The 12,828-nt window shown below is 39.9% G+C and overlaps 2 protein-coding genes across 3 annotated transcripts in view; both read right to left on the bottom strand.

Moving 5' to 3' along the window:
- Nucleotides 1-3,064, bottom strand: part of GUCY1B1 (guanylate cyclase 1 soluble subunit beta 1) — a 40,951-nt gene extending 37,887 nt beyond the window's left edge. Inside the window, exons 1-2 of the mRNA XM_061373724.1 lie at nucleotides 3,041-3,064; nucleotides 2,654-2,727 (exon numbers count right to left, since the gene is read on the bottom strand). Of these exons, the coding sequence (XP_061229708.1) occupies nucleotides 2,654-2,727; nucleotides 3,041-3,043 (77 nt within the window). The 5' untranslated portion in view covers nucleotides 3,044-3,064. The remainder of the gene's footprint in view (nucleotides 1-2,653; nucleotides 2,728-3,040) is intronic.
- An 8,204-nt stretch (nucleotides 3,065-11,268) lies between these two features.
- The window catches only part of GUCY1A1 (guanylate cyclase 1 soluble subunit alpha 1), a 34,337-nt gene continuing 32,777 nt past the window's right edge, over nucleotides 11,269-12,828 (bottom strand). For both annotated transcript variants that reach the window (XM_061373664.1, XM_061373674.1), the window contains exon 9: nucleotides 11,269-12,303. In XM_061373664.1, coding sequence (XP_061229648.1) covers nucleotides 12,102-12,303 — 202 coding nt within the window. In that variant the 3' untranslated portion in view covers nucleotides 11,269-12,101. The remainder of the gene's footprint in view (nucleotides 12,304-12,828) is intronic.

Here is a 12,828-nt window from a genome sequence, read left to right on the forward strand (position 1 = left end):
CTTAAAACTGTTGCAAATGTAGCAAGTTCAACCATACTAGCAGTGCGAAGTTCCTCTCATTTTTTAAAAACAGCCACAACACAGCCAAAGATTGTTAACTTCAACAATTACTCCTCCAATTCAATCATCACTGATTCAGCTGATTCAACCCAGCATGCCACAGCACTGGTCTGTATCTTCCCATTGTTTGCTGCATGATTTACACTTCTAACAAAACCTCTGCAATAAGTCTGTATTTACATAAGCTAAAATGCCTAACCTCTTCCACATCTCCTCTGCAAGTGCACCACAGGAACCTGCAGTACCTAAAAGTACCTAAATCAACAAGCATTTAGCGGCTACCAGTTGAACCTGTACCATCCCCTAAATAAGCACCACCATAATTTTTTTGCAGTGATATATATACAGGGGTTTGTTTGCTAGTTTCTAAACTCTAGGATATTCTACTTGTTAAGCTAAATCCTGCTGAGTAACTACCCTGTTGCAAACGCCTTTTGCATCAGGAGGTATGGCAGCTATTTCATATACATTGGCTCTTTCTTGGAGATCATGTTCCATTCTTCTGTTTGGATGGTGGTGTGGTACAGTTTCCTTCCAGAAAGCCATCTTCTCTGCAAGCTAATAGCAGGGCCTAGCTGTTGTGCTGCTACAAGACAGAAATGTTTCTCCACTGAAAACCAGAAACAGGATGTAAGAGCTTCCTGAATTTCCACAACTGATCTTAGCAAAGTATTTCATATCTTTCTACTCGGTTTTTTTTCAAAACATTAAATAAGTAGTATTCCTCATAGGCTTTAGTTATCTTCAGTAATCTACCAGGTGCATATAAAATCTTAAAAGACAGGATGCATCAGGAACCATGACTAGGTTCTGACAGACTGCAGCATGACCTCGTACTAGAAGATGAGATGTATCTTTTCAGATAGATTAATCTTAAACACAAACTCAATTCTGCATGAAAGTAGACCGTAACACTGACAGGCATCCTGGTAAGTGATGGCATGCCCCGGAACAGTGAACATGATTTTAATTTATACATTTGTTGTTATCATTTTCAATGTATGATGTATGTATTGCTATTTTTTTAATTAAGTTTCTTAATTAAAAAACTTAATGCATCATATAAAACCAGTATCAAGAACTAAAAATAGAGCAGTGTGTTTAGACAACGCATGTAAGAAAAATAAACTTACATAGGTCACATACCCTACAACACAAAACTGTTGACATTCACTGAATACTCATCTGTGCAATCCATAGAACTGTATTTGCCAGGAGTAACTTATGGACTGTCAGGGATCACTGGAACAGTGAATGTCTGCCAAACCAGAATTGAGACTCTCCATTTCTGGTGATTTTAAAGACTCAGCTAGACAAAAGTCATAGCTAGGCACTGATCTAGTGCCGGTTAACAGTCCTGGTTAGAACAGACGGACTAAATAACCTCCAGAGGTCCCTTCCAACCAACATTTCTATGACTCCCTGATTTCATGGTACTGTGTCAGATTACTACATTCTTAATGAATGGATTAATGAAAAAAAAAGTGTCATGGTCACAAAAATCTCAGTCAAGAACAGTCCTTTAACTCCAAAAACTGTATTACAACAATGGCAAAACTGTTACATCGACATATTAAAATTGGCCCAAAATAAATGGGAAAGAGGAGTACAGAAGAAGGTATCCAGTTGAAAGAAGACCACTTTCTCCAACTTGGATAATCTATTTCTTCTTTAAAACATATGATACCAAGAAATCAAACTGAACCCTTTCTTCAAAGTACAGCTACCTGATGCTTTAAAAAGTAAGCTTAAAATTCTATGAGCATTTATGTCTTCTTAAAAAATATTTCTTGTAGTTTGGCCAAAGTATCAATACCACCATAATTATGGTAAATAGAATTTTGTTTGCACTACCCATTTCAAGCTTTCTGTGCAACCTCACTATTCATCAAAAGTTTAAAGACAGTCATCTCCTTGGAAAAATGCTATATTGCCAGACTAGTAGAGGCGTGATACAAGAAACCAGAGAGTTCAAGAGCAGAAAACCAAAACTCATTCTTACACATACATTCTTATACATATTGCTATATAGCAGTGACTTTTTCTAATTTCAAGCTAATCAAGTTACCAACATTTCACACTTGTTTTTGATGAGAGTTTACTAGCTAAACACTGCAGTTTCAGTTCCTTTAGGAATGCAAAGAGATGCAACTGTTGCATGGTTCATCTGGTAGCCTGACTCACGGAAGGGCTCCCATGGTTTCTGGGACATTTTGCCCACATATTATTTCTGCTATGTACTTTTTATAACCAAAGGAACCGCATGTATCAATGCCATCTCCGCTGCAGCTCCTAAACAGCAGTAACGACGGGACAAGGTGCATCTCTGCGGCGTGAAGAAAGGCCCCGAGCAGGACCAAAAGCAGCAAGAACCGTGTTGGTCTTGTGACGGACGACAGCTACATCCTGGGGTCCGCTGACACACTACAGACGTTTATACAGACCTGCCAGTACCGGTTGCAAACGGGGCACCGCTGGGCTGCGGCCACCCGGCCTGGTACCTACATTCGCGGGCGACCCCGAACCCCGGCTCCGCCCGCCCGGGGCGGAGGGACATGCATACAACCACGCATACAGACACACGCACACTTACTTGATGTCCTCCCAGACGGCAGGCCCGTAGTTGCGGATGACGAGCAGCTCCAGGGCGTGATTGACGAAGCCGTACTGCGGGGCAGACCAAGACAGCGGCACGGTCAGGCGCCAGGCGGGGCAGCCCCTTCCACCGCCCGCAGCATCCCGTCCCGGTGCCGGTCACCCCGGCGGGAGCCAACCACCCCAAAACACCACACCACCCACCACCCCATCTCCCTTCAGAAAACAAAGGGCTAGGGCCTGGCTCCTCTCACAGTTCCCTCTTCCCAAGCAGATTTGGCCTCTTTCCTCCCACCGGCCAGCCCAGCCCAGCCCAGCCCAGCCCAGCCCAGCCCAGCCCAGCCCAGCCATCCTCCGCCGTTGCCAGTCTCCTGGCGGAGCTCACCATGGTGCCGCCGCCGCCACGGAGCACAAGACCGGTCCCGGTTGCCTCACAACCTCCCCCGGCCGCCACCGCCCCGAGTGGCATCCACAGAGAGCCAATGGCGAGCGCGGCAGAGGAGCTGTCCTCCAATCAGAGGCTGAGGCGGGACTGCGGGTGGCTTGGGTTTGGGGATGCGGCGGCGCGGGGGGGGTTGGGCGCGGGGCAGTGAGAGTGGCTGGGGTGAAGGGCGGCGGGCCGCTGACGGGCCCGGGGGTGTTTGGCGGGGTGGGATTAGCCCTCGGGTGCTGAGGGCGGTGGGATAACGGCATTAGGTGTCGCCTGGGGCAGGTGTGTGTGGGAGAGGGAAGGAGGGACAGGCCTAGGGAATACGCACATCCCTCTCGGCTATTTTTTCCTGATGCTCGCCTCAGAGGGGAACCCTCTGAACATCTGACTTAGAGTTTCCTAGCATCAAAAGGATTTCCCAGATGCTTTTCTCCAGCTGGAGTCGTTGGGAGTCGGCTGACACTGAAGCAGAAAATTGATCAAAATGCAGGTTCATAGTGGTTAGCTAGGTATGTGTAGGGCAACGTGTGTTCTGGTGTCAGTGCCCTTTGCAGTGGTTGTGTTTGCAGGAACAGATAATGCTTCCTCAGTTGACATATCCCAGTGCAACCGCTTAGCTTTTGGGGAAATAAATGCACCCTAAAAAGTGAAGAATCTGGGAGGCAAAAGATTGGCTGAACAGGTTGCTGGGCCGCCTAGACTAAATCATGGTTTGCCTAGAAAAGTTAAAGCAAATGATCCTCTGGGTCCCTCCCAACCTGGTATTCTGTGAATCAATGACAATTATTTCAGGCATTCTGTTTCTGTGCATTCATTTCTTCAAATGTGGATGAAGTTAAAAGCATAACAAGTGTTTTCATTAATATTTGGTGGGTGGGGTTGCGTTGTTGACTCCTTGTCAGTAGCCATTGTGAATAAATGCTGCATTATCAATAACTCACTCTGTATGGATTCTGAAAGGGTTCTCCAAGTAATGTATGACCCTTACAACATTTGAGCAGAGGATTGCAGGCAACATGCCAAAGACAATTCAGAAATAACCCACTGTCATCATATGTTATCATATACACAGAACAAAAAAGATAACCTCCTGTATGAAGATAGGCTGAGAAAGCTGTGGCTGTTCAGCCTAGAGAAGACTGCATGGAGACCTCATAGCAGCCTTCCAGTATCTGAAGGAGGCCTAATAGGGATGCTGGGGATGGACTCTTCATTAGGGACTGTAGTGATAGGACAAGGGCTAACGGGATAAAACTTAAACAGGGGAAGTTTAGATTGGATATAAGGAAGAAGTTCTTTACTGTAAGGGTGGTGAGGCACTGGAACGGGTTGCCCAGGGAAGTTATGAATGCTTCATGCCTGGCAGTGTTCGAGGCTAGGTTGGATGAAGCCTTGGGTGAGACAGTTTAGCGTGAGGTGTCCCTGCCCATGGCAGGGGGGTTAGAACTAGATGATTTTAAGGTCCTTTGCAACCCTGACTATTCTATAATGCAGCATTTGAAGAGCCCATTTAGTTTAGAGCCCTTTGTACCATCCGAAGACTGTACCTCAGTGCATGAAATAAAAATACTATGGAGACTGCTGATTTATTTTTTTTAATAACTTAAAAGAATCAAAATGTGTTCAAGAGGTAATGACATTATCTAGAAGCATTATAAGATAAATATGTGATGGGCTACTACTGAATTAGCTCTTGGGCAGAGAACTTGGTATATCAAGTCAGTAGAACCATAGATGCTAATCAATCCAGATGGATTCTAGGTATAAGTAAAATTGCAGAAGTTCAGTCTTTACTAACATAGTGCAAAATAATTTTAAAATTTGAACTGTTGACATAGTTCATGGAAAAAAAAAGTAAAAATGTGAAGATGGAGTATGCGTGTTGGAACGTCCCTGTAAATAAGTTAACAAATGACAGCTTTTAAAATCTTTTAAAATCTCATGTATCGCTCGGTGAACTTTAAAATCTGTGTCGAGGTCTGCTAAAATTGCTCATAAGTGAGGAGACAGATTATGGGTGGATAACCATTAGAAATTAGGCAAACATCATTTCCAAGAACAGTAGTGGGAAACCCTGCTTTTGGGTCACATACATATAATAATCAATTCTACTGAGTTTAACACATTCCCAATCTACTGGGAAAACCAATTCAACATGTTTTAAAGAATGACCCAGAACAAAAGTTTCAATGTAACCAGTTAAAACCATACAAATAGTGTGCTGATTTTGAAAGGAGGAAAGAAAATTTTTAGGAAAGAATAACCAAATGACTGGTTGAAGATGCCTGCATAGAAAATCAAACAAAAGCTAAGAGATGAAATCTCTAAGAATCTTAAATCTCCAAGAAATTGGCAACAGATATGATATAATAAATCATGTTGCTGTAAGCAGGCAAAAGGCTATGTTTCCCCATAGCTGAGAAGGGGTCAGCTAGTCACCAATTAACTTGGGTTCAAGTACATTAGGTTTCCGTCTGCTTTTCTGATTTGGTAGCAAGGAAGTTTTGGAAAAGTGGGAAAACATATAATACAAATGTTGTAGTTACATGTACCTTGTAATCTTTGTGTGCCTACTGGTGGTAGTGGATCTACACTACTGGAAGGATTAAGACAATGCCTGGGAGTTTTGCCCTCTGATTTTGTGTAGTCTTCCTCTTCACATACCTATAAAACAGTTTTGAGAACACATTGTCAAGGAAGTCCTGACAGCACATCCCAGGCAGGAAACAAAAAGACTGGATTGAGAATCAGTGTTAACATTTCCATTCTTCCTAAGTTTCAAGGGGATCCACTTGTTTAGTCTGTGTATGGGGTAAATCCTCATGCTCATATAATACTAGAGAGATTACATAAAATAATTTCGGGGTACAGTTTTCAGAAAGTGGATTATCCTGACAAGTGATACTTTGAAAAAGTGCTGATATCTGCAAAGGTTAATTGTGAAATTCCCTTTCTTCCTCTATTTTGGTTCAGGCTTGGTGTGTTGCCTTTGCAGGTTGCTGTTGCCATTAAACCGTTGCAATACAAGTGGAAGTTATAGCATCCAGGTGAGATCTGTGAAATGTGAACTGAAACCAGCATGGGCAGAATTAATGCAGACAATGATTGATTTATTTTCTAAAACAGGGATCCCCTTAAAACATTTGGAAGATGGTGAATTAAAGAATTTTGCCGAGAGGGGCTTGCCTCCTTTCCAGATGCCTGTGAATCAAGACTATCTGGTAGGTCTTAGGCAAGATTTTGTTTCAGCTGAAGGAAAGGATCTAAGTCAACAAGATAAACTACATATGGGCTATGTTTTTCAAGGCCTAACCCTGTCGTTATCAGTACTGCTAGGTCACATGCATCATGCACATAATGCAGCCATTGGGACTCTATCTGATGCACTTCCATAAAGCATGCAGCTTGTTCATTATAGCACACGGTCTCATTTCCATTTGGGGGCCCGCATACACTAGGTACAGCTTCTGATCTTGCTGCTCAGATTCTTTTTGGTATTCAGGAGTGCAAGTAGCCATGACACTAGCCACAGCTGGGATGTGTATGAGATGGAAAGGAGCCTTTTAGAAAGTGATTTTTGTAACTAAAATCCTACCAGGCAGCTTCACCACTGTGTCTTCCTGAACATGTTTCTCATGAGGAGTTACCTGCACTGGCCATCAGAAAGCCAAAAGAGTTGCAGTCACTGATTACAGGAAGAAAACAACTGCTGTACTTTTTAAGTGGTGGTATACATGTTTTTTCCTGATTTGAGTTGCTAGCTTCATCTGGAAATTCTTGGTGAGATCCATGAAAACAAAAAGTAGCATAAGATCCTTTTATTGTGTATGAAAGAGCAGTTGCTGAGACAATGAATTCGGGAAAACAACTAGCTGGCCAAGAACATCTACATTCAGTTTAATATGGTTTGCATTAATACACGAGCACTATAAAACAAAGTATTGTAATAAGATGCATTTTTTACTTTGGACTTTGCTTTTACAGTTTATATTGTTACCGTAATCCTGAATAAAAATGCTGCCTCACATGGTATTGCTGGATTTCACTTACTGAAGATGGAGTTACTTTACTGACATCAAACGGAACTATGGGTATTTTCTAGTTATCTGTTTCAAATCGTAATGATCTGAGACTTCACATTTGGTATTGTAATAATAATACTTCTCAGGTACAGAGAAATTCTCTTAAGAACTCTTCAGCAAGATTCATTACTTCTACTGTACCACTACACACTATTTCACTCTGCCGTTACATTCATCATCTAATGCTGATATTGACAAGCTTTGACTGAATCCTCAATATGTCAGTGCTGTTCTGTAATGCCATAACCTGTGCAGACTTGAGAAACTCTGTGGGCTGTGCCCATTCCTGTAAGGTGAATGTAATCTTAGCAATGTAGAGCCAACTAATCATATATCCAAATCTTCCCTAATACCTTCTGCAATCAGTGAAAAGACTTGTGTTGATTTTTCTAGGCTTGTACTCCAAAGCTCCTGGGAATGTTACTGTCCTTGATATTTTCTGTGGCAGGTTTTGTTCAGGCTGAAAAATTGAGAAGAGTGTATCTATGACTTAATCTGCCCCCTTTCACATCCTTGGGATGTTACAGCATGTGTTCCTCTAGGTTATTTCCTATTACATGCTTTCAGGATAATCATATACACATGGCAGTTCTCGGTGTAGGGGCACAAGAATTTGTAACTTTTTACTGCTTAGAAGATGGGAAATAATTTCAGCACAGATCTTTGAAGGAGGCTTGTAAAGGTGCTACAAAGCACTGTGGTTATTTCCATTTATATTAGGAAACAACTGGCTAAACTTGACTTCACTTTAACCACCAAGAGCAGATGAGACACAAAACCTTGTAAGGTTCTTTGAGATTTTTTCACAGTTTATTATTTCTTCAACTGGCTCTGCAGTTTCATGTTCTAGCCTAACTGCATGTTTAACATTCAGATAATACTGTTTGTTTTCGGGAGAGTATGTATCTTTAAACCACTGCACCTCAATGTAGCAGAAGTTCTGGAACCGCTGACTATCTTCCATCTTATGCTTCATAATCAGAACAATGTGAGTAATGTAAGACAGTGAGTTTTGCTCCCTGCCTTTACTTTGCAGAAAAGAAGTGTGATTTAACTCATATGAATGGATTAGGAAATCTAAAAAAAAAAAAAGTTTGTATCTGATTATTTCCTTTGTATGTATTTGTGAGCAGCCATAACATGGGAGACAGTTTTAGAGGTCTCTAAAGACTGTTGTCACACACATCTTACAGACTTCTTTAAGAGGTAGAAAAGAAAGCCCTAGCTTTCACTTCAGAAACAGCCTCAAAGTCTGGTTCCTGCCAAGTTGACTTCTGATAAACTGGAGCAGGGCTTTGACAGCAACATGGTTCTTTGCTATAGGGCAAATAGCCACAAAAAATTATTGCTGTAGCAGGAAACAAAAACTTCCCTTCCACTGCTTTTGCAGAACAATGAGCAGGCATAAATACTGGTAGGAGCTACAGCCTGCTAGGTTGTAGGATGGGTGGGGTTTGAAAAATGGTCCTCTTGCCAAGATTCAAGATAAATTCCCCTTAATTATGGTGGCCTTCAGCTGGAAATACTGATTTGACCTCCTGTACTATCTGTTGCAGCCATTTCTGCAGAGAATGCAGAAGAAAATGATGGGAGAAATAAACTGGATTTTGGGTAAGGTCTGAATTTTTCCTTTGTAAGATTTTACAGGAAAATGTAGATCTGTCCTGGGGCTCTATTATCTGTCTACTTCACTGTTCTGCCAGTTTCTGTGACTGTTTACTTTGGTTTTACACGGTAGTTCAGAAAGAAACCATCAGCTCCACAGTAATTGCACTTCCTCAGACACCAGCAATGGGAGTTTTTTTTCAACGTCTCCCTGAAATCTTATCAGGACTTGCCTGCTAAAATAAATGAAATAAATTCATTTGAATTCTTTTGCTATAGCTTTTACTTTCACTATGTCACTGTAAGATTCAATGGTCCCACTTGTTATTTCTTTCAAGGGCCATGAACACCTTTGGCAAAGAAACTGCACTATGATAAAACCTATCTTCCATCACATAGTGATGGAATCAGCCCCTCAGAATCTTCATGAACTAATAAAAAAAGGTAAAATAAAAATTCATATAGTAACAAAACTGCTTCTGGGCATAATAATACTTATATAAACAGCATTGCATCTGAAGATTTTCACAATAATGTACAACACACTATTATACATCAGTTGAAAAACAACTGGTTTATTTCCTTGCAAAATCTCCCAGTACAGTAGAAGTTAGATTGCCTTACTTTTCTTTATCTCAGAGATTTTCTTACTGGCTGATTCCTTTTTTTTCCACTGACTTTAAGTGAAAAGATTAGTTAAAAAGTGAAAGGACTATTGAAGATCCAAGTGAAAAGATTAGTTGAAAATAATTGTCCCTTATTAGATACATATTCATTCAGCAAAAAACTTTAAACAGAGGAACAGCTTCAGTGAGACTTACATTCTAAAGTTATGCTTAAAGCTAAACATAGACTTGTGGGTTTTTTGCAGAACGAGTCTGATCACAAGTACATTTTAAAGCACTTTTTTTGAATCATTGCCTTAAATCCGTGCCTAAATCCTACTTACTTCATTGAGATTCAAGTAAGTTGCTTTATGTGTACACGTAAGTGTTTTATCCAGTTCTTCTCTGAACTAAGGCTGAAGTAGTAGACATGGGAACATTCTGAACTTTTCAGAAAAACAAAAAAAGTAAATTAAAAAGGATTTCTACAGCAATTCTATCCTAGCTTAGGAAGGTGTCAAGGACATCCTACTGAATGACAAAGGAACATCATCCAGTCCAGCAATATTCTTTCCTAGGGACAGAAGGAAATTCACCACTAAGAGTCCCTCCCATTCAGTAGATATGAAGAAATGTTGTTTTTTTATTTATTTAAAAGCCTATTTGCTTTTTAGCATTCAACCGTTGATGGGGATGGATAAATTCCTACTGACTTCAGTCATTACTGGCTTAACATAAGAGCTTAACGAAGAGTCAGTACTCAAATACTCTGACATTTTAAAATCCAGGCGTAGCCCCATGGGACTGCTACTAGCCCCTGGGTATTTATGTCAATAGAACAGGATTTTCCAACCAAAATAATATTGCAAAGATCAGTTGCCAAGATTTGCATAGTTCTTGTTTCCTTGAAACACTGCTCTTAAAAATGTTACAAATACATCTGCTTGTATAAGTGCATGCACATGTATGTTGTGTGCAAGAGAGAGATGGGTATATATATAATATATAGACTTTCAGGTTCCATTTTTGTGTCACAGAATTATTTCTGAGCGTGTTGGATGGATATAGGAGACCTCAGGCAATAGCAGGATTCAATGTTTCAAGTTTTGTTCAATGCTGATTACAGGAAATCTGAATTAAAATCTTCTTTTGAAATGTTCTTTGTGCTAGTTCATTATCAGAATTTTTCCCAAGCCTCTGATGGTACCTGTTCTGTATGAGATGGTACATGATCTGTATGAGTTTCTACTCAGATAAACACTCAAATAAGAAACTGACACAAAACAGCATATTGAGCTTCAGAATGAACCAGACAAGTTCAGAAAACGAACAGAACAGCACCTTAGTCTAATGTAATTGCTCCCTGTAAATATGCAGAGAGCAAAATCTGATTAAGTGGCAACTAGCTTGAAGAAAGACTTTTATGGCTTGATATGTCTGAACCCAAGAGTTTAAGAGGTTAGAATAATAGCTAATAATATTTGAAACTACTGGGAATATTTGTATGTATGTAAGCAGTGCAGTTCCTCACACTGCAGCTGGGATCAGAGACATTTCTGTGCATATGTATCTGCTAGTCTGAGAGGCAGAATCCTAAACTCAGAACTCGCAACTAACTCTACTCTGCCTGTTCTTGAGGCAGACCCTTGAGAGTTCTCCACTCATGTTCCAAGTCTGCAGTACGTATTCATATGTTTTAAAGCATTTTTGTTTACGCGTAGATTTCCTCGGCATCTTTAAAGTAAGTATACCATAGGCATTTCACTAACAAGTCATACCCACATTGCCGTCCTTGAATAAGGCTCATAGCTTTAAACTAGTGTGCTTCTGTTCCTTTTTATACAGTCCCACTGAAATTTCCTTTCAAAGTAAACACTCCAAAGCACGTTTTATTACCTGTCTTTTTAAGCATTTCAAATTTAAATTACAACAAAAAGAAACCATTTATTGCTCTAATACATAATAGCAAGTGGATATTATTTTTTAAAGTAATTTAAAAACCCCAAGAACTAAAATATTGTTTGATGATTACAGAAACTTTAGTATGATTATACAGTGTTTTAATCTATATTCATTTTATACACAAAGTTCATGAAACAGTAAGCAGCAACTCTGCTATGTATGTATATATATATATATATGAGCTACAATTAGCAGCCTGATCCAGAAGATGCTGAGCACCCTCAACGTATTGACTCTGATCAGTGTTAGATGTCAGCAGCTTCTAGGATGGGGCCCAAAAGATGCACTGGAAGGAGTATGTAGTAGCAATGACAATATTTTAATGGATATTTCCTTATGGAATCACTAAGAAAATACATTTGAATAGTCATTGATAAGCACCAGCTCACAACACTGCATTTGGCTGCATCACTTGTACATTACATTTCCTGACACACTGCATGTACAATACATCTAGAATCCTCAGCACAGAGAAAACCAATAGAGTTGTTACACAGCACTTACAAATTACCACAGGGAAAATGTAGTTTTTAGTAGCACTTTCAACAGTGAAGTTGCAATATTATTTCAGTGACTATCTTCCTTATGCAAAGGAAAAATAAAAAGTAGTCAGTGACATACTTCCTGAAATTTTAATACTGGCTTTCAGGTGTTAACAACCTAAAGTGCTTTCATGTTTCATACATTTTTTAAAATTTTCAATTTATAAAAAAAAAATCAAAATATTTATAAATTTATTTTATACACTTGCGAATATACAATTTAGTCTATTCCTGTTTCCTCACCCAAAAAATTGGCATTGCCATCTCCCATATCTCTTTTTGGAAACCAAGTCTGTGAGCTTGCTTCTTGAATATACGCATCCAGAAAATAGCAAATTCCAGGGATATCACTGGGAAAATTAGGTGGAAGCTCTTCTCTTGAGCGAGGCGTGAAGACAAAACCTGGATATTCCTTTAACAACCTAGAATAAAGACAAATCCTCCTGATTAAAAATGAATCAGTCAATAACTATTACTACAAGTACAGACATTCAGTAATCCTTCATGAAAGGGCAGAATCTCATTTAATATTTCTATGTTACTTACTGGAAATATAACACCACCACCACCACCCCCCGCCCTGTTTACTTGATGATCTTGATAGCCTATTGACTTATGTACCAGCACACACAGGAATATTGCCTCTTCTTTTTGTCTTCTCAATGCTTTCCACATAGGTGCTGTCTGTTGTAAATATTTTCAAAAATTATTTGGTACTGAAAGCTAGCTCACATTTGCACATAAACTGGCACCCTAATTAATGTTTCAACTAATTAAATACTGAAAAGCTGATTAACTAAACTATTCAGATCCTCTTGCCAGTTCTAATAACTGCTTTTAAACACATGCATCCAGTAAACCCAGTGGTATCCTATATCTGAAACACAAATTGTTAATCTGTAGGGATAAATACCCATGACTGGTATCTAAGTTACCCACAACTTATA

This window comes from Neopsephotus bourkii, unplaced genomic scaffold (genome assembly GCF_033783945.1).
Source record: "Neopsephotus bourkii isolate Nb327-2 ecotype Australia unplaced genomic scaffold, CSIRO-AGI_Nbou_v1 NB_168, whole genome shotgun sequence".
Taxonomy (NCBI): domain Eukaryota; kingdom Metazoa; phylum Chordata; class Aves; order Psittaciformes; family Psittacidae; genus Neopsephotus; species Neopsephotus bourkii.